The sequence below is a fragment of the Cetorhinus maximus genome, unplaced genomic scaffold (genome assembly GCF_964194155.1).
Source record: "Cetorhinus maximus unplaced genomic scaffold, sCetMax3.hap1.1 HAP1_SCAFFOLD_1308, whole genome shotgun sequence".
Taxonomy (NCBI): domain Eukaryota; kingdom Metazoa; phylum Chordata; class Chondrichthyes; order Lamniformes; family Cetorhinidae; genus Cetorhinus; species Cetorhinus maximus.
In genome coordinates, this window is record NW_027597249.1 from 20083 (window position 1) to 41592 (window position 21510).

At 42.3% G+C, this 21510-nt stretch overlaps 1 protein-coding gene across 1 annotated transcript in view; it reads left to right on the top strand.

The window, feature by feature from the left end:
- Positions 1-470: 470 nt before the first annotated feature.
- LOC144676035 ((E3-independent) E2 ubiquitin-conjugating enzyme-like) overlaps positions 471-21510 on the top strand; it is a gene marked incomplete at both ends in the record, with an annotated part of 58257 nt that continues 37217 nt past the window's right edge. The window contains 6 exons of the mRNA XM_078536561.1: positions 471-533; positions 1922-2032; positions 10013-10110; positions 11569-11632; positions 14133-14276; positions 15597-15706. Of these exons, the coding sequence (XP_078392687.1) occupies positions 471-533; positions 1922-2032; positions 10013-10110; positions 11569-11632; positions 14133-14276; positions 15597-15706 (590 nt within the window). The remainder of the gene's footprint in view (positions 534-1921; positions 2033-10012; positions 10111-11568; positions 11633-14132; positions 14277-15596; positions 15707-21510) is intronic.

Consider the following 21510-nt stretch of genomic DNA (forward strand, 5'->3'; position numbering starts at 1 on the left):
ACATAAATATTTTGGCTCCAAGAGCAGGTGAAAGGCTGGGTATTCTGTGGTGAGTGACTCACCCCCTGATTTCCCTCAAGACCTTTTCACTACCTACAAGGATGGGATACTCCTCACTCGCTTGGATGAGTACAACTCAGCAAATTGCACAGGGATTGATCTGGTCATGACCATCCCTAGGACCCTAACTCTCACTGCCTCCACATAACTTCCACATTATCTCCTTTGTAGCTGGCTTCTACATAGACCATGACCCCTGGCTGCTTTCCCTCCTTTCAGAAGGTTTTCTAATTGCTCTGTTATGCCTTTCATCCTGTCCTGACGCTGAGCAGCTGATTGTTTTGGTCAGTTTTATTGGCTTAGAATAAAGGCATTGTAATTCCTGTATTGCAGGATGGATTAATCTACACAGGTTCAATTATATTTGATGATCAGTATAATGAACAGCTTCCCTCGTTTTTCCTTTATAGCTGAAACTGGAAGATCGCTCGCTGATGCCCCGTGACTTGGTTCGGCGTATGGGTAAAAATGCTGTAAGTTTATTGCCTCTGCATCATATTTTCTCCAGTGGAGCCTGAAGCATTTCTCACCTTGCTTCTGTCCCAGGTGTTCATGTACTTGGTTCTTTGCTAAGATCAATGTTTACTATCCTCCATCAGTATTTTTCCTCCCCACCCTTTCCCCTTGCCCTTTTCTCCTGCGGTGTGAGGGGTTTGCAAAATTCTGCTTTGTGGAGATCTGTGCAAGTGATTTGAAAAGTTGTTCTGCAGTGCAAAAACATTAATTCTGGTTTACCTTCAACTGATTTTGTGTCTAATGCAGACAGGATGATATCGTAGCCTAGTGTAGTCATTATGGTGCTAGAATAGTGAGTTTAGTTCCATTTCCACTATGGCCAAGGATGAATTCCAAGGGAGCTGCATGTTTTTGAGGTGGCACCAGAATACTAATCATGGAGCTATCAGATTATTGGAAAAAACACTGGCTTGTCAATATAATTCACAGAAAGGATCTTGTCATCCACACTTGGATGCTAGTCACACACTATGTGGCTCTTAACACCCTGCGTTTGGAGGTGAAGGATGAGTGAAAACTGAAGGACAGAAAATATCAGGAAGGTTAGCTGCCCAAATGATGATAGGGAGGTGGGGGTGGTGGCCTGGATAATTCGCCTTGTTCAATCCCAAATGACCTCTTTGGTATTGCAGCCTGGATCCTCTTATCTGTTTCCTTCAATTGTTGTTTTGATCTATAAGCAATGTCATGAGGTATAGTGTTAGATCTATTGCAGCAATTTCACTCACTTTAAGAGGATGCCAGCAAAATGTTTGTGTTTTAAAAAAACTGTATGAGCCGCAGGAATGAAGGGTCAGCTGGCTCCTTCCTGCCATGTAGCATTTTGATTTTCACCTGGAAGGCCCCTTCTTTGACCCTGATTTGTGTTAAGTGAATTGATCTGAACTGTGATGGAGATGGGGCATTATAACTGGCTTTGGTGCTAATGGGCTGGAGAAGAAAATCCTGTGCAAGACTCCACTTCTTGCTATGAAGGCACTCAATTTTGCAAATTGTCCACTTTCCTATTTTTCCCTGAAACTTGCGTGCTGTGGAGCTGTTAGTGTTTCTTCTTGGTTCATGGGATGAGTGTGTCGCTGGCAAGGCCAGCATTTGCTACCATCCCTAATTGCCCTCGAAGGTGCAATTGCAATACTAGAATTAGCTGCCTTCCTTAAAACACATTGGGCTTTTAATCATTGTTTTTGTGAAATTATATAATTGAAATAACAGTTAATGTCTTGCCATCCTCATTGTGTCTTCTGTTCTATTGTAGTGAGATGCACTCAACCTGACTAAACGTTTTGGACAAATGAAATTATGCAATGGTGTAGGTTTTCTTCATTTTGTGTCTAACCTTTTACAGGATAATCAGTGTGGAACAGTGATTGATGTGAATATGGAGTGCACTCTGAAGATTCTGGGAACAAATTACATTCTTCACCCAGTCAACAGCAGAGACTTGCAGCATATTTGGGTGCGTGATTGGGAAGCTGCAAGATTGTCATTTTTTTGCTAATGTTTGCATAGCTTTCTGCTTATAAAAATGAGGATTTCTTGCCATTTCATTTTTGGGGTAAAACTTTTCAGATTATTGAGGTTTTGCCTATGGGTAGAACAGCTCTTCGTGGAAAAACATAAGCTATTGGTTGTAATAAAAACCAAATGCTGGGAAACCTCAGCAGATCTGGCAGCTTCTGTAGAGAGAGAAACAGAGTTAAAGTTCTGAGTCCAATATGCCTCTTCAGGGAGGTAGGAAGGTGATGGGTTTTATGCTGTTGAAAAAGTGGGAGGGGCAGGTGGAGCAGAAGAGAACATCAGGTATAGGTTAGGTGGGGGAATGACTAAGATGTCATGGGACACGAGGCAAAGGGAATGGTAATGATAGTATTAAAGACACAAAGCATTGGTCCAGAGTAGGTGTTAATAGCAGAATAAAAGTTAGCACTGCCTGAAAGCAGAAACAGGAGCACTTTTTTGGAGGGTAGGGGGGGAGGAAAGAGAACAAAATGGAGGACAGAGCTCACTGGAACATTGCAGCAGGCCAAGGACAGAAATGTAAGCATGAGTGCAACTTGGTAAATAAAGGTCAGGGTCATGTTTCCGGGCTGAGTGAAGTACAGTGCAAGCTGAAGGAATAGCTCCTCGTTTTCCAATTAGGCACTTTACAGCCTTCTGCCCTTAACATTGAGTTCAACTATTTCAGACCATGAGCTCTGCCCTCCATTTTGAATTCCATCTCCCACCCCCCAAGTGCCAGTCTGTATTTTGTTCTTATATTTTTGCTTTCAGAAAGTGCTGACCTTTATTCTGCTATTAAAATAGCTACTCCGGACCAACACTTTGTGTCTTTAACACTATCATTACCACTTCTGCATTGTTTCCATTTCCTTTCCTTGTGTTCCTTGACATCTTTGTCATTTGATCCCCCAGCCCTCTAACCTTTCCCTGCCTCTTTTGCTCCATCTGCCCCTCCCCCCTTTTGTTTTTGAACAGTATAAAACCCATCACCTTCCTACCTCTCTTCAGTTCCAAAGCAGATTCATATTGGACTCAAAACATTAACTCTGTTTTTCTCTCTCCACAGAAGCTGCCAGATCTGCTGAGGTTTTCCAGCACTTTTTTTTAATTTCAGACCTCCAGAGCCTGCAATGTTTTGCTTTTATTTAAGCCATTGGTTGTGACCTTTAATGTTGAAATGATGTAGTACACTATGTGTAGGATGTGCAGCACAGGAATAGATCTTTCAGACCAACGAGTCTTTGCTGGTGCTTATGCTCCTTCAGGAAATAATGTCAGTCACTCTATTTAGTTTACTGATATTTGTTTTAAATTCATTATGATTTCCTTCATCTTTTTGTCTGAAATAGATTGAGCAACAATTTTAATGTATCAAGTTTATAAATGTAAATTGAGTTATTTGAATTTTATAAAACAAATCCAGGAATTAGAATAATGAAGTAGTGCCTGCAGGTTCTGAAGAATCTTTCTACAATCCAAGCCAGCATTCTGACTTCCATTTCAATTGACTGTTACCCTTTGAATTAACTCATTCAGTGTTCCTTATCTATTAAACTTTATAGCCTTAAGGAGCAGACACTGACATATTAGTAGAAATATATATCTGTAGGTTGAAGCGCCACCTTTCCTGCAAAACTTTCCTCTTTTTTTCACCTGATTAATTTAGCTAACGCTTTTGCTCACCTGATTTCTCCAAGCCTGACCCCTAAGGTAAGTGTAACTGTTGTCATTGCCCTGGATTCTCCCAGTTCCATTTCAGGAAATGTCCACAGTTCCATTAGTCTTTGGCCCATTGCTGGTTATTCCCCTGACGCAGTTTTGCTGCCCTACTCTAATCTTTGCCTATGTTAAGCTAAGTAGAGCCGTGCCTAAGCTAAGTCAGAGCCTGGCCTAAAGACCCAACTGCAGTGTTAGCCCCAATGGAACAAAGCTGTTTTACTAGAATGTGTTTAGAATTCCTTCAGGACCAAGTGATCCTTAAGAATCCTGTGGTAGGAAAAGCGAATTTGGGGAACATAACTGAAGAAATAAGAGTGGGAGTAGGCCATTCGGCCCTTCAAGCCTGCCCTGCCATTCAATAAGATCATGGCTGATCTGTCCCTGGCCTCAATTCTCTTCCGTGCCAGCTCCTCGTATCCCTCAACTTCCCGATATTTCAAAAATCTACCTACCTCCTCTTTAAATACTTTCAGTGATCTAGCCTCCACAATCCTGAGGTAGAGAATTCCAGACATTCACTTCCCTCTGAGATGAGAAATTCCTTTGCATCTCAGTTTTAAATGAGGTCCCCTTATTCTGTAACTATGTTCCCTAGTTCAGATTCCCCACCAGTGGAAACATCTTCTCAACATTTACCCTGTCAAACCCCCTCAGAACCTTGTACGTTTCAATAAGATCACCCCTCATTCTTCTAAACTCTAATGAATAAAGGCCTAACCTGTTTAGCCGTCCTTGATAAGTCAACCCTTTCATCCCAGGAATCAGCTTAGTGAATCTGTTTTGAACTGCCTCCAATGCCAGTATATCCTTTCTTAAATACAGGGACCAAAATGATACACAGTACTCCAGATGCGGCCTCACCAACACCCTATATGGTGACTTCCCTATTTTTAAACTCCAACCCTGTAGCAATACAGGCCAAAATTTCATTTTCCTTCTTAATTACTTGCTGTACCTGCATGTGAATGTTTTGCGTTTCGTGCACAAGAACACCCAGATCCCTCCGTGCTGCACTTGTTTGGAGTCTTTCTCCATTTAAGGAATAGTCTGCCTTTTGATTTTTCCTACCAAAGTGCATAACCTCACCATTTCCTACATTAAATTCCATCGGCCAAGTTTTTGCCCGCTCATTCAACCTGTCTATTTCTCCTTGCAGATTCCTTATGTCCTCATCACAACATGCCCTCCCACCTGTTTTTGTACTGTCAGCAAATTTGGATACATTACACTCTGCCCACTCCTCCAAGTCATAATGTAGATAGTAAATAATTGAGGGCCTAGGACTGATTTTTGTGGCACTCCGCTAGTTACGTCTTTCCAACCTGAAAAAGACCCATTAACCCCGACTCTCTGTCTTCTGTGTGGTAACCAATCCTCAATCCATGCTAATACTTTACCCCCAAAACCGTGAGCTCTTGTGCAATAACCTTTTATTTGGCACCTTATCGAATGCCTTCTGAAAATCCAAGTACACTACATCTACTGGTTCCTCTTTATCAACTCTGCTTGTTACATCCTCAAAGAGCTCTAGCAAATTTGTCAAACATGATTTCCCTTTCACAAAACCATGTTGACTCTGTTTGGTAGCGTTAAGCTTTTCTAAATGTCCTGCTATTTCTTCCTTAATAATGGACACTAGCATTTTCCCAACCACAGATGTTAGGCTGACTGGCCTCAAGTTTTATGCTTTTTGTCTACCTCCCTTCTTGAACAGGGGTGTCAGATTAGCGGTTTTCCCATCCACTGGGACCCTCCCAAAATGCAGTGAGTTCTGGAATATTTCAAGCAATGCCTCCACTATCTCTGTAGCCACTTCCTTTAAAACCTTGGATGCAGGCCATCAGGTCCTGGTGACTTGTCTGCCTTTAGTCCCATTAGTTTGTCAAATACTTTGTCCCTCATGATAGGGACTGTTACAAGATCTTTCCTCCCATTAGCTCCTTGCTTATCTGATATCTTTGGAATGTTTATTGTATCCTCCACCGTGAAGACAGATGCAAAATATTGATTTAAATTATCTGCCGTTTCCCTGTTCCCCGTTATCAATTCTCCAGTCGCATCCTCCAAGGGTCCCAAGCTCACTTCAGCTACTCTTTCTTTTTATATACTACTCCAAAGCATTTAAAATAATTGAGCTCCTCTTCTCCAACCCAGCCTTCATTAACCAGATCTTGAGGACATAGTCCATTATCTGAAACACTACTTTGTTGAGGGAAATCTTGCTTGTTTCTCTGCACTGATACGGAATAACAGGGCTTATCATTTCGCTGCTCCAAAAATATTATAAAGACTTTTTTTTCCTTCTTTCCTTTCCAAATGGTGATGAATACCTCTTCCTCTCTCTCCATTCAGCTTCTGCCACTTTGCCTCATACTGTATGTCCACGGAATCATAGAATGGCTACAACACAGAAAAAGACCAGTTGAGCCACTTGTGGCTCCCTGCAAGAGCATTCTTTTTCTATTATTCACTCACGGATGTGGGCTTCGCTGGCTGGGCCAGCATTTATTGCCCATCCCTAGTTGCCCTTGAGAAGGTGGTGGTGAGCTGCCTTCTTGAACTGCTGCAGTCCATGTGTTGTAGGTACACCCACTGCGCTGTTAGTGAGGGACATCCAGGATTTTGACCCAGTGACAGTGAAGGAACAGTGATATATTTCCAAGTTAGGATGGTGAGTGACTTGGAGGGGAACTTCCAGGTGGTGGTGTTCCCATCTATCTGCTGCCCTTGTCCTTCTAGATGGTAGTGGTCATGGGTTTGGAAGGTGCTGCCTAAGGAGCCTTGGTGAGTTACTGCAGTGCATCTTGCAGATGGTACACACTGCTGCTACTATGTGTTGGTGGCGGAGTGAGTGAATGTTTGTTGATGTGGTGCCTATCAAGTGGGCTGCTTTGTCCTGTATAGTGTCGAGTTTTTTGTGTTGTGGGAGCTGCACTCATCCAGGCAAGTGTGGAATATTCCATCACTCTCCTGACTTGTGCCTTTGCAGATGGTGGACAGGCTTTGGGGAATCAGGAGGTGAGTCACTCGCCACGTGATTCCTAGCGTCTGACCTCTTTAAGCCACAGTATTTACATGGCTAGTCCAGCTTAGTTCCTGGTCAATGGTAACCCCCAGGATGTTGATAGTGGGAGATTCAGTGATGGTAATGCCATTGAACATTAAAGGGGCGATAGTTAGGTTCTCTATTGTTAAGTTGGTCATTGCCTGGCACTTGTGTGGCACGAATGTTACTTGCCACTTGTCAGCCCAAGCCTGGATATTGTCTGGGTCTTTCTGCATTTGGGCATGGACTGCTTCAGCATCTGAGGAGTTGCGAATGGTGCTGAACATTGTGCAACCATCAGCGAGCATCCCCACTGACCATATGATGGAAGGAAGGTCATTGATGAAGCAGCTGAAGATGGTTGGGCTGAGGGCATTACCCTGAGGAACTCCAGTGATGCCCTGGAGCTGAGATGACTGACCCCCAACAACCACAGCCATCTACTTTTGTGCTAGGTATGACTCCAACCAGCAGACAGTTTCCCCCCCTGATTCCCGTTGACTCCAGTTTTGCTAGGGCTCCTTGATGCCACACTCGGTCAAATGCGTCCTTGATGTCAAGGGCAGTCACCCTCACCTCAGCTTGGGAGTCTAGCTCTTTTGTCCATGTTTGAACATTTAGCTATTCCCATACCTCTGCACTTTTTCTGTAGTCCTGTAATTCCTTTCCCTTCAGGTTCTTATCTGATTCCCTTTTGAAAATCACAATTGAATCTGCCTCCAACACACTTGAAGTATATTTTAGATTGTAATCACATCTTGAGCAATGAATTTTTTTCTTCTATAACCTTTGGTTCTTTTGCGAATCTCTTTACATTTTTTCCCTCTGGCACTCAACCCTTCCAGCAATGGGATCAGTTTCACCCTTATCAAATTTATCTGAACTCCTCATGATTTTACTCACCTCAATCAAACTCCCTCAACCTCTTTAAGGAGAGCATCCTCCGCCTTCTCTAATTTATTCATGGAATTGAAAACCCTCATCCCTGGGACCGTTATTCTGCAATTTTTTTCTGCACCCTCTCTAAAGCCTTCATATCCTTCCCAAAGTGGGATGCCCAGAATGGACACAGTACTTGGCTGAGCCTGTGCTTTATAAAGGTTGGTCATAACTTTACTTTGTACTCTATGCTTCTATTTATAAAGTCCAGGATTCTGTGTGCCATCTTAACCACTTTCCCAACCTGCTTTGTCTCCTTCAATGATGTGATCCCAGATGTCTCCGTTCCTGCATTTCCCTTGAGAATTTACTCGAGTTTATATTGGCCCTACGTGTTCTTCCTACCAGAGTGTCTCATTTCAATTCTGTTAAATTTCATCTGCCACTTGTCCACCCATTTCATCAGCCTGCCCCTGTCCCCTTGAAACCTCTGTCAACCCCTCACTCTTGAGAAATCTGCTTCATTGTGTTTTGGTCAGGGACATTTCACAAACCCTGTACCAACCTAGCACCAAAAGACGATGATTGTGGTTGCTGGAGATCAATCATCTCATTCCCAGGACATCACTGCAGCAGTTCCTCAGGGTAGTATCCTAGGCCCAACCATCTTCAGCGGCTTCATCAGTGACCTTCCTTACATCATAAGATCAGAAGTGGAGTTCGTCACTGCTGAATGCACAGTGTTCTGTGTCACTTCCCACTCCTCAGATAATGAAGCAGTTGGTGTCCATATGCAGCAAGACCTGGACAACATCCAAAGATCAACATTGGGCCGATAAGTGGCAAGTAACACTCATGCCACACAACTGCCAGGCAATGACCATCTCCAATAAGTGAGTGCCTAACCATCTCTCCTTGAAATTCAATGGCATTGCCATTGCTGAATGCCCCACAATCAACCTATTAGCGATTAGTATTGATGAGAAACTGAACTAGACCCAGCCATATAAATACTGTGGCTACAAGAGCAGTTTGGAGGCTGGGAAAACTGTGGTGAGTAACTCACCTCCTGACTCCCCAAAGCCTGTCCGTCATCTACAATGCACAAGTCAGGAGTGTGATGGAATTTTCTCCACTTGTCTGCAAGCTCCAACAACACGCAAAATGCTGGACCTCATCCAGGAGAAAGCAACCACTTGATTAGCACCCCATCCACCACCTTAAACATTCACTCTCTCCACTACCAGCGCACAGTGGCAGCAGCGTGTACCATCTTCAAGATGCACAGCAGCAACTCACCAAGGCTCCTTTGACTGCACATTCCAAGCCTGCAACCCCTACCACTTAGAAGGACAAGGGCAGCAATGCATGGTCACATCACCATCTTCAAGTTCACCTCCAAACCATTCACCATCTTGACTTGGAACTACATCGCCGTTCCTTCACTGTTGCTGGGTCAAAATCCTGGAACTCCCTCCCTAACAGCATTGCAAGTAACCACACCACATTGTCTGCAGCGGTTCAAGAAAGCAGCTCACTACAACCTTCTCGAGGGCAATTGGGGATGGGCGATAAATGCTGGCCTTGCCAGCGAAGCCCTCTCCTGTGAAAGGATTTAACAAAACAAAGCCTTACCGTCCCATTCCTGTGTCCTGGCCTACTTGCACTCCCAAAAACCATTTGGTTGCTTTCCAACCCAGGCCTTTCTCTGCTGTAGGAGAATATTTCCTTAAATGCGTCTCTTCCTCTGCCTCATTCACCGTCTGGACTTAAGAGTTTTATTAGTTTAGTGGACTTTCTAACCATGATCAGTCACAGCCACTTTTTCCTTTACTGTTTTTTACAACACAGGAGGATGTCCATCATGCCTGTGTTGACTCTTTAAAGAGCTGACTAATTAGTTCCATGCCCCTGATTTCCCCCCCCACCCCCCCAACACCCTCCACCCATAACCCTGAAGATTTTTTCCTTCTCTACTATAACTTTGGTCTTTCTGGCCTGTTGCTGTAGGTTCCTGCAGCTAACTGTTCTTTCACCCCAGTGCTTGCAAATCCCAAACCCCCTCAGCATTGCCACCAAGTCTGCAGAAGCTATGCATGGAACTAAACATCTGTTTGTACAAGCACACATGCTTTCATATAACATTGATGACTCAACAAATTACTTTTGAAATGCATGATTGTTTCTGTGTGGCATAATGCATTTTGTATTTAAAAAAAAAGATTTTGGTGATAAATCAGAGCTGACGCCTCATTTAAATCTAACTATTTAATACCAAATGTTTTTTCTCAGCCATTTGTCTATGGTGACTACATAGCCTTCGATTGCTGGCTAGGAAAAGTTGACAACATTGTGGCCCAGCTTATCCTAAAACTATCAAACGGAGCCAGGTACCGATCACTCCATGCTCTTTCATTTGAATTGTGAACATTATTATGTGGTTGTGTTAAAGGGGGCTATGGAAAGAGTGACTTGTCCTAGTTTGATTTTATAATGAGCCACTGGGGCAGCAGTAGAAATATTGCAATTGACTTTTCTCATGTCGAGGAAGGTAAAGAATTAGCCAGGGTTTCTGCTCCCAATTTGTAGTAGATGATCATTTTGATAAAGTTCATATGTATGGGTATCTGGTTTAACTGATAGGACCCCCATGTTAGAATATGACTATTTGAATCAGTTTTCACTTCAGGCTATGGGCATCACTAGCCAGGCTGGCAATAGTTGCTCATCCCTCATTGCCTTTGCGAAGGTTGTGGTGAGATGCTGCCTTGAACTGCAGCAAGCTGTTTGCTGAATGTACTCTCACAATGCTGCCATGCAGTGAGTTGAGCAAATGTTGGAGGGCATCTAGTGCCGATTGAACAGCACAAGGAGTTTAATCCCTTAGGCAGTGAGAAAGGGGAATTGTTGCAAAATCTTTTTTCTTTTGTCGTTGTACTTTTTTATTCCCACTATTTTCTGTTTTAAACAGCACACAATGAGAAGTTCAGAATGTGTCTACTGGCCTATGAACTTCCAATTGTATATCTCTGCTGTCAGTTGTGAATAAATGATTCCTATGTGTTTCTTAACTTTCCTGCGTTTAACTGTTAAAATATGGGAGGTCTCGGGATTCTATTTTCTATATTCCCACACAGTCAATTTTTCCCACTCAATGCAGCAGATTGAAAGATGTCGGGAATATTTTACAAAAACTTTTGGAATTTGTAACCAACGAACTTGTATTTCTTTAATGTCTTTCATGATCTCAGGATATCTGTGTTTTACAGCCAGTGAGATACCTTTTTGAAGTGCAGGTACAGCTATAGGAAACACAACCACCAATTTGTGCACAGCAAGGTCCCATAAACAGTAATGAGATAAATGACCAGATATTCTGTTGTTGAGGGATAAATATTGGCCAGGACACTGGAGAGAACTCTCTTAAAAGAAAATAATACCACAGGATCTTTTGTGCCTACCTGGTAGGGCAGACTTTGATTTTTTTTAACACCTCAGCAGAGAGATGGCACCTCCTGACTGCAGCTATCCCTCAGTGTTGTACTTGGGAGTGTTGGCACGGATTATGGACTTGGTTCTGGTTTGGGACTTGAACCCACTACCTCCTGACTCAGTTCAGAGAGTGTTACCAACTGAGCCACAACTGATGTCTGTTATGATTTAAATCTAATTTGTTCTGTTACTCTTCCCCAACCCTATGTTGTTAGTGTCTCCTGTGTTTAACTGTACCATGTATACCGATACCCTATGTTGCCCTGTTTTTAGATCTGGTTTTACTTTGTGGGTCCCACTTAACACCAATATAGTCCATACTTAATGTATTGAATGACAGTCTGTTCCTCTTTCAGGTGCTCAATGAGTACCAGTGATGGCAGTAAGCTCGTTGATCTTTGTCCCCATGTCAGTGATTCGGTAAGTTTATAGTTGCCTGAATGGGAGAGGGTGTGGGAGTAGAAATTATCTTAGTATTCATGCTAACGCATTTATCCGATTAAAAATTTACATATTTGGTTTCCAAGTGAATATTGACGTACTGTGAGTTGAACCAAAGATGTGAAGTGTTTGATTAGAATGTTTGTGTACATGGGCCGATGATTGATGGATGGGGAAACACTATGTCTCTGATTGCAAATTTGTCTCAATGATGTGTTCTTTTATTATATTACTTGATTAAAGTCTCGCTTTTAGAGATGGTGGCTATATGTCTTAAAATAATGAGTGGGCCACATGATTATACAGTGACGAATTGCCTTGCCTGAAAACGCCAGGCCCAACAGGTGCACAACACATGATCCACCTGCATAAGTACAAAAATTGTGCATCAGTCTATCTATCCTTTCCACTTTCATTACTATTGGTCTCATGCTTTACCATCAACACAGGGTGACCATCTTTGGTGCCACTAGCTCACTTCATTCAGTGATAGTAAGACAATGAATGCACACACACGTTCAACGTTAGATCCTCCTAATAAGCCACAAAGTGTGAGCCACAATTCTTTGCCACCTTTTATATCTTTGCAAACCATATGTCGCTGATCTATGTGCCCTTGAGAGTCGTGCAACTACCCCTCTCAACTGTATGTGTATGAACAGTTGTACTATTGAGGCTTCAAACCTCATTATTCCCTAGGTCCGAACATAGATAAGAATTGGATTCCAGAGGTGAGATGAGTTGATGAGACTGCCTTTGACATCATTTTGATTAGATAAAATCTGGCACCAAGGAGCCCAAGTACAATGGAAAGCCAATGATGATCGGGGCAACAAAGTATATAAGAATCAAATTGAATTTGCACCTGCAATTCATTCAACTTGGAATTCAGGATACTGAGTTATAAGGTCTACAGGAAAGGTGGGGAAAATGGTGGAAGGATAGGAGTATCCCTAATGATGAAGGATGAAATCGCTTTAATGGTAGAGAATATCAGGAGAGATAAGCAGACATTGGAGACTGTGGGTTAGAATTAAGAAATAGAAAAGAATTCCAGGCTGTTATGGGAGGAGCATACAGAACCCCTGGTAGCAGCAGTGAATTGGTGGACTGTCAATGCAGAGATAAGACAAGCAAGTAGCAAAGGCAGAGTGGTTTTAATAAGGGGTTTTAACTTCTAGATTGGGATAAAACAAACTAGCACATCAGAAAGTTGGTGAATCTCTCGAATATGTTGGAGGATAATTTTCTGCAGCTGTCTGTCATGGAGCTAGCAAAAGTTCATCTGTGGAACGTGATTGTTGCTGGCTAGGCCATGCATAATTATCCCCCAGAAGATGGTGATAAGCTGCTCCTGATACAACTGCAATCTTTGTGGTGTAGGTACCCAACAGTGCTATTAAAGAAGGAATTCAAGGATTTTGACTGATGATGGTGAAATAATGGTAATGTAGAGTGAAGATGATGTGTGACTTGGAGGGGTCCCTGAGATTGGCAATATTCCAATGTGCTGCCTCCGGTAGCTTTGTTGTCAAATGAGCCTTGGAAAGTTGCTGCAGTGCATATTTCTGGGGAGTCAGGAGGTGAGTTACTCACTGGAGAATTGCCAGCCTCTGACCTGCTCTTGCAGCCATGTGATTTGCCTGGTCCTGCTTAGTTTTTGGTTCATATTAACCCCCTGAATATTGATGGTGGGGATTCAGCATTGATGCTGTTGAAATGTGAAAGGTGATGGTTAAATTTCTCTCTTGTTGGAATTGGTCATTCCCTGGCATGTGGGTGTTGTGAACGTTACTTGTCACTTATCAGTCCAAGCTTGAATGTTGCCCACGTCTTGCTGCATCCACAGACTGCTTCAGTGCCTGAGGAGTTGGAAATGGTACAGAACACTGCACAATCATCAGCAAACATTCCCACTTTTGACCTTATGATGGGGCTGAGATGATTGGCCTCCAACAACTGTCATCTTCCTTTGTGTTATGTATGACTCAACCAGTGGAGAGATTTCCCCCTGATTTTTAATGTATTCAGTTTTGAAAAGGGCACCTCGATGCCATTCTCAGTCAAGTACTGCCTTAATGTCAAGAGCGGTCACTCCTATCTATCCCTGGGATTTGGACCCAGACGGTAGTATGGTGATATTGTCACTGGACTGGTAATACAGAGGCCCAGGCTAATGCTGTGAGGCATAGGTTCAAATCCCACCATGGCAGCTGGTGGAGTTTAAATTCCATTACTAAATCTTGAATATAAAGCTAGTCTCACTCATGGTCACCTTGACAACCATCATCGATTGTTGTAAAAATCCATCTGGTTCGCTAATGTCCTTCAGGGAAGAAAACCTGTTATCCTTACCCAGTCTGGCCGATATGTGACTCCAAACCCACAGCAATGTGTTTGACTCCTAACTGTACTCTGAATAGTACTGATGTCTGCCACAGGTGGGTCACTAATTTGCAGCCATTTCTTTTTGTTCTAGGGGCAGTTCTTTGATGAATCCTATGGTTTTTATCCAGGGCAAATGTTGTTTGGAGCAGCTAAAGTTTTCTCAAATGTTCAATGGTTGTCTGGTGTTCGACCTGTGCTGAGCAAAAAGAGCAAGTTTAAAGCGGTGGTTGAAGAGGTAACTTTTTTTTTCATTTTTAAGAAGCAAAACAGAACAGTATGGATTTCAGCACAGGGTCTTGCTGTTTAATGTCCACATTTCTAACCATTGCTGCAGATGATTTTATTTGAATGGAAACCCATTTTATGTTGCTGGGTTTTGGGTGTGTCCCAGTATAACCACCAAGAGAACCCTGATGAGGAGAGAGGCTTCACAGGATCAAATCCCAGGGGCAACTAAAGGAAATGGAATGAGCAATAACACCTCCAGGAATAAAAGATCAGTTCATCTATGAAATGGAGTGGCTGGAAAACTTAAATTAGGAACAGCTCTTACACAAACGGAGTGTGGATCTTGCAATAGTATACATGTCTTCTAAGACGCTGTTGTTTAACAGACTCCAGGAAAGGCTCCAATTTGCAAAGACTGTCCTGAGCTCCAGCAGTTCCTGCAATTACTATTAGTCTTAAAATTAGCTATACTAAGCAAAAGAAATGTTGCAAAGGACCATGTTCCCCACATACAGATCAGCTGCACTTTACATTATGTGGGAGCTGCATATGTTTAATACAGGGACCACAGCAGATTATTGGTGAGCTGCTCTGGAGTCGAGGATGTAGCTGGCATGGGGGTTGGTTGATGTTCTAGGGTTGAAGTTGGATGGAGCAGAGAGCACTGGCTCTAACATCCCTTTTCTAAATTGATGCAAGCTGTACTTAAATCCTATTGAAGTATCTAAACTGTTCACAGGCTGTGTAGGCACCCTTGTGATTCTCACCCTGCTACAGCGGGAACTAAGCAGAGGCCGAACTGGCTTTTCACTGAATGTTGGCTCTGGGCAGCATCAGCCTGTTGGGTGCAAGTTCCCTATTCAACTCTTCCATTTAATAAAATGCTATATAGAGTGGCTAATCAGTTCTCTGAACTAAAGTACCTGAAGTACTTTATGATAGGGGGATATAGGTATTTTTAGTACAAACAGGCCATTTGTCCCAACAGGCCCATGCCGGTGTTCATGATCCATGTGAACCTCATGGTTCATGTGGACCTCCTCCCATTGCTCTTTTAAACCCTTTGACATATCCTTCAATTCCTTTCTCCCTCATTTACTTAACCAACTTCCCCTAAAATTCACCTGTGCTATTCACTTCAACCACTTCTTCAGATGATGAGTTCCATTACTTTATGGTTAAAGAGGTTTCTCCCAAATTCCATATTTAGATTTATTAATTACTATATATATTTATGGTTCCTGCTTCTGGTCTTGTTTGATTTGATGGACTAACTGGGCCTCATTTCTTAGTACAAGTGACCTTGTGTGTTTTGTGTTTGTTCTAGGTGCAAGTGGTTGAGCTGAGAGTTTCCTGGATAACAAAGAGCTTTTGTCTTGGTGGAAGTGAGAGTGTTTACCCTCCATCTCCAGTTATTACACAGGACAATTTACCCAGGTATGATGGGAGTTTGATTCCTTTACTTTTCAAAAATTTGAAGGAGAAAGCTGAGCACTGAAGTGTGTAGAATTATATAGCGCTCCAAGTTCCTGTTCCATATTCCTGTTAGAAACATAATAGAATGAAACATCACAGAAGGAGCTGTTTGGCCCAACATGCCTGTGCTGGCAGAAAGATATCCAATTAATCCCACTTCCCTGCTCTTTCCCACCCACCTTACCCTTCCCCAGTAGCTCTGCAAATTGTGCACTGTCAGTTATTTATGCCTTTTGATGGTCACTGTTGAATTTATTTCCACTGACTTCTCTGACAGTGCATTCCAAATCATAACATGAGGGACAAGAGGACATTCGGCTCTTGAGCCTGTTCTGCCATTCAGTTAAATCATAGCTGACCTGGAGCTCAACTCCATTTACCCACCTGTGATCCATATTCTGAAATGCCCTTATCTAACAAAACTCGATCTGATTCACTCATCAAAGCTCCAGTTGGCCCCCCACAAGTTTTGGGGGCGAGAGTTCAAGATTTCCACTACCCTTTGCATGAAAAAATGTTTACTGATTTGGGTCTTAAACAGCACAATGCGAATTTATGCTCCCTTGTTCATGGTTTCCCTACCAGAAAAATGAGCTTCTCTGTAGCTACCCTGTCAAACCTTTGCACTATTTAAATTGCTAAAATTGGATCATCCCTCAGACTATTTACTTGAGTTAAATCAAGCTAGATTTATGCAACATGCCCTGGAAATTTAACTATTTTGTCTCCTTATATCAGGGAAGGGCAGGCACAAATTCTAGTGATAAGTGCACTGTGATCCATGTTATGTAAAAAGAGTTAATAGTTTTCAAAGTGCTAGTGTTGTAGCAGATAAGCACAAATGAAATGTAGCTGGGTGAGACTTTAAAGTAATCAGCAAGGTCTAAAAAGGTGATAGCAGTGTTTGCTAAGACCTGTACATCCACAGAATAACAATAACTTGCATTTGTATGGCACCTTTAACATAGTAAAATGTCCCGAGGTGCTTCATAGGAACATCAAACAAAATTTGATATTGGGACTGTTAGCCGTAAATTTAATTGAAGAGGTAGATTTTATAGTGTGTCTTAAAAGAGAAAACATAGAAAATAGAAGCAGGAATAGGTCATTCGGCCCTTAGACCCTGCTCTGCCGTTCATTATGATCATGGCTGATCCTCTATCTCAATGCCATACTCCTGCTCTCTCCCTATACCCCTTGACGCCTTTAGAGTCTAGAAATCTATCTATTTCCTTCTTAAATATATTCAGTGACTTGGCCTCCACAGCCTTCTGTGGTAGAGAATTCCACAGGCTCATCGCCCCCTGAGTAAAGAAGTTTCTCCTGATCTCAGTCCTAAATGGTCTACCCTGTATCCTCAGACTGTGACCCCTTGTTCTGGACCTGCCAGCCAGAGGAAACATCATCCCTGCATCCAGTCTGTCCAGCCCTGTCAGAATTTTATACATTTCAATGAGATCCCCTTTCATTCTTCTAAACCCCAGTGAATACAGGCCTAGTTGGCCTAATCTCTCCTCATATGACAATCTTGCCATCCCAGGAATCAATCTGGGGAACCTTCACTGCACTCCCTCTATGACAAGTATATCCTTCCTTAGATAAAATCAAATTGGCAGAGGTAGCCACGAGCAAGAATTCATAGTGTATTCGGGACGGTTTCCTAGAACAATTTGTTGTGGATCCAACCAGGGATCAGGTTATTTTGGATCTGGTAATGTGTAATGAGGCAGGTTTAATAAATGATCTCAGAGTAAAACATCCCCTAGGAAACAGGGACCATAACATGGTAGAATTTAGCATTCAGTTTGAGAGTGAGAAACTTAGTTCGGAAACAACTGTGCTAAACATAAATACAGGTAATTACAAAGGAACGAGGGCAGAGTTGGCTGGAGTGGACTGGGGAAGGAGTTTAGCAGAAAAGACAGTTGATGAACAATGGCAGATGTTTAAGAAAATAGTTCATGACTCATAACAAAGATATATCGCAATGAGGAAGAAGGATTGTAGGAAGGGGATAAACTAACCGTGGTTAACCAAGGAAGTTAAGGATAGTATCAAAGTGAAAGGAAAAAACATACAATGTGGCAAAGATTAGTGATAAGCCAGAGGATTGGGAAAGTTTTAAAAACCAACAGAAGATGACCAAAAAAGTAATAAGAGAAAATAAACTTTGAGGGTAAACTAACAAGTAATATAAAAACGGACAGTAAGAGCTTCTTTAAATATGTAAAAAGGAAGAGAGAGGCCAAAGTGAACATAGGCCCCTTAGAGAATGAGGCTGGGGAAATAATAATGGGGAACCAAGAAATGGCAGAAGAGTTAAATAAATACTTTGCATCAGATTTCAAGGTAGAAGACACTAATAGCATTCCAAAAATACTAAATAATCAAGGGGTAAAATGTGGGGAGGAAATAAATACAATAACTATCACTAGAGAAAAAGTATTAGGGAAACTAATGGGGCTAAAGGCCGATAAGTCCCCTGGACCTGATGGGTTGCATCCTAGGATATTAAAGGAAGTAGCTACTGAGATAGTGGATGCACTGGTAGTAATCGTCCAAGAATCCTTAGATTCTGGAAAAGTCCGAGAGGATTGGAAAACTGCCAATGTGACATCCTTATTCAAAAAAGGAGGGAGACAAAAAACAGATAACTATAGGCCAGTTAGCTTAACACCCGTCATTGGGAAAATGTTAGCGCCTATTATGAAGGATATAATAGCAGAGCATTTAGAAATACATAATCTAATCAAGCAGAGTCAGCATGGCTTCATGAAGGGGAAATCATGCCTGACAAACTTATTAGAATTCTTTGAGGAGGTAACAAGCAAGATAGATAAAAGGGAACCAGTAGATGTAATATATTTGGATTTCCAAAAGGTGGTGTTCGATAAGGTACTGCACATAAGGCTACTTAATAAGATAAGAGCCCATGGTGTTGGGTGTAGTATATTAGCATGGATAGAGGATTGGCTAACTAATAGAAGACAGAGTTGAGATACGGAGGGCATTTTCAGGATGACAACCTGTAACTAGTGGAGCACCACAGAGATCAGTGCTGGGGCCACAATTATTTACAATATATATTAATGACTTGGATGAGGGAAGCGAATGTACTATCACCAAGTTTGCAGATGACACAAAAATAGGTGGGAAGGCAAGTGATGAGGATGACAATCTGCAGAGGGATCTAGACAGGTTAAGTGAGTGGGCAAAAAAGGGGCGGATGGAATATCATGTGTAAAAATGTGAGGTTATGCACTTTGGCAGGAAGAATAGAGGAGCTGAATATTATTTAATTGGAGAAAGACTGAAGAAAGCTGCAGCACAGAGGGATTTGAGAGTCTTTGTGAATGAATCACAAAAAGCTAACATACAAGTTCAGCAGGTAATAGGGAAGGCAAATGGAATGTTGGCCTTTATTTCAAAGAGAATGGAGTATAAAAATAGGGAAGTCTTGCTAAAACTATACAAGGTATTAGTTACACCAGTCCTAGAATACTGTGAACAGTTTTGGTCCCCTTATCTAAGGAAAGAAATACTGGCATTGGAGACAGTCCAGAGAAGGTTCATTGGGTTGATCCTGGGGATGGAGGGATTTTCTTATGAGGAGAGGTTGAGTTGGTTGGGCCTGTACTCATTGGAGTTTAGAAGAATGAGAGGCGACCTTATTGAAACATATAAGATTCTTAGGGGCTTTACAGGGTAGATGCTGAGAGGTTGTTTCCCCTTGTGGGAGATTCTAGGACCAGACGGCATAATCTCAGAGTAAGGAGGCGCCCACTTAAAACCGAGATGAGAAGGAATTTCTTCTCTGAGGGTAGTCAATCTGTGGAATTCTTTACCGCAGAGGACTGTTGAGGCTGGGTTGTTAAGTATATTCAAAGCTGAGATAGACAGATTTTTAATCAGTAAGGGAATCAAAGGTTATGGGGAAAAGGCAGGAAAGTAGAGTTGAGGATTATCAGATCAGCCATGATCTCATTGAATGGCGGAGCAGACCCGATGGGCTGAACAGCCTACTTCTGCTCCTATGTCTTATAGTCTAAGATCACCAAAAGTGCACACACTACTCCAGGTGTGGTCTCACCCGGGCCCTGTTTAGCTGCACTAGGACATCTTTGTTCCTGTACTCAAGTCCTCTCGCAATGAAGGCCAACATACCATTTATATAAAAGCAAAAAACTGCGGATGTTGGAAATCCAAAAAAAGAAAAATACCTGGAAAAACTCAGCAGGTCTGGCAGCATCTGTGGAGAGGAACACAGTTAACGTTTCGAGTATGTATGACTCTTCAACAGAACTAATTAAAAATAGAAAAGAGGTGAAATATAAGCTGGTTTAAGGGGAGGGGGGGTGGGACAGGTAGAACTGGATAGAGGGCCAGTGATAGGTGGAGGTAACCAAAAGGACAAAGAGATGTTGAAGGTGGTGATATTATCTAAGGAATGTGCTAATTAAGGGTGGAAAGCAGGACAAGCAAGGTACAGATAGCCCTAGTGGGGGCGAAGGGAAGGGATCGAAATAGGCTGAAAGGTAGAGTTAAAACAATGGATGGAAATACATTTAAAAATAATGGAAATAGGTGGGAAAAGAAAAATCTATATAAATTATTGGAAAAAAAAGGGAGAGCGGAAAGGGAGTGGGGATAGAGGAGAGAGTTCATGATCTAAAATTGTTGAACTCAGTATTCAGTCTGGAAGGCTGTAAAGTGCCTAGTCGGAAGATGAGGTGCTGTATGTGCCAACATACCATTTGCCTTTTTTAACTACTTGCTGCATCTGCATGCTTACTTTCTGTGATTGGGACCCAGGCCCCTTTGTACATCAACATTTCCCAATCTATTGCCATTTAAATAACACTTTGCCAATGTTTTTCTTACCAACTTCACACTTGTTCACGTTATTCTGCATCTGCCATTTATTTGCCCACTCACTCAACTTGTCCAAATCACCTTGAAGCCTCTTGACATCCTCCTCACCACTTTCATTCCCACCTCATTTTATGTCTTCAGCAAACTTGAAAATATTACATTTAGTTCCCTCATCCAAATCACATGTATATGGTGAACAGCTGGGGCCCACGCTCTGATCCTTGCGGTACCCCATAGTCACTGCCTGCAATCCCGAAAAAGACCCATTTATTCCTACTCTGTTCCCTGTCTGCTAACCAATTCTCAATCCATGCCAATATATTACCCCCAATCCCATATGCTTTAATTCTGCACACTAACCTCTTATGTGGGACTTTATCAAAAGCTTTCTGAAATTCCAAATGCACCACAGGTGGAAAGGTTCAGGGAGGCAATTCGAGTTTAGAATTTTGTTGACTGAAAGCACGGCACCAATGATGGAGCAGTCAAAATTGGGGAAGCACAGGAAGCCAGTATTGGAGGAGTGCAAAGATCTCTGGATTGTAGACTGAAAGGGTTAGAGGGATGGCAAGGAGCAATTTCAAAACCAGATAGAAGGTTTAAAATCAAGGTGTTGCTTAACCAAGAGCCAAGTCAGTGGGCCCAGGTGTAATGAGTGAAGCAGCAAACAGCACTGCTTGTACATGGGTCACGTGTGATTATCATTAAGGATTTCTCAGTTGAAGCCCCAGGGAAAGCTTTTAGTCCAGGCACGATACTTCTAATTGTAGAGGGATAAGTAATTAATTCGCAGATTCCTGTGACATGCACATCCTGGAAATGAAACTGCCATATTTGGAGCTACAAATATACATCAGTATTTTGTTTGGTTGGCAATGTTTGTACTCTTCTGT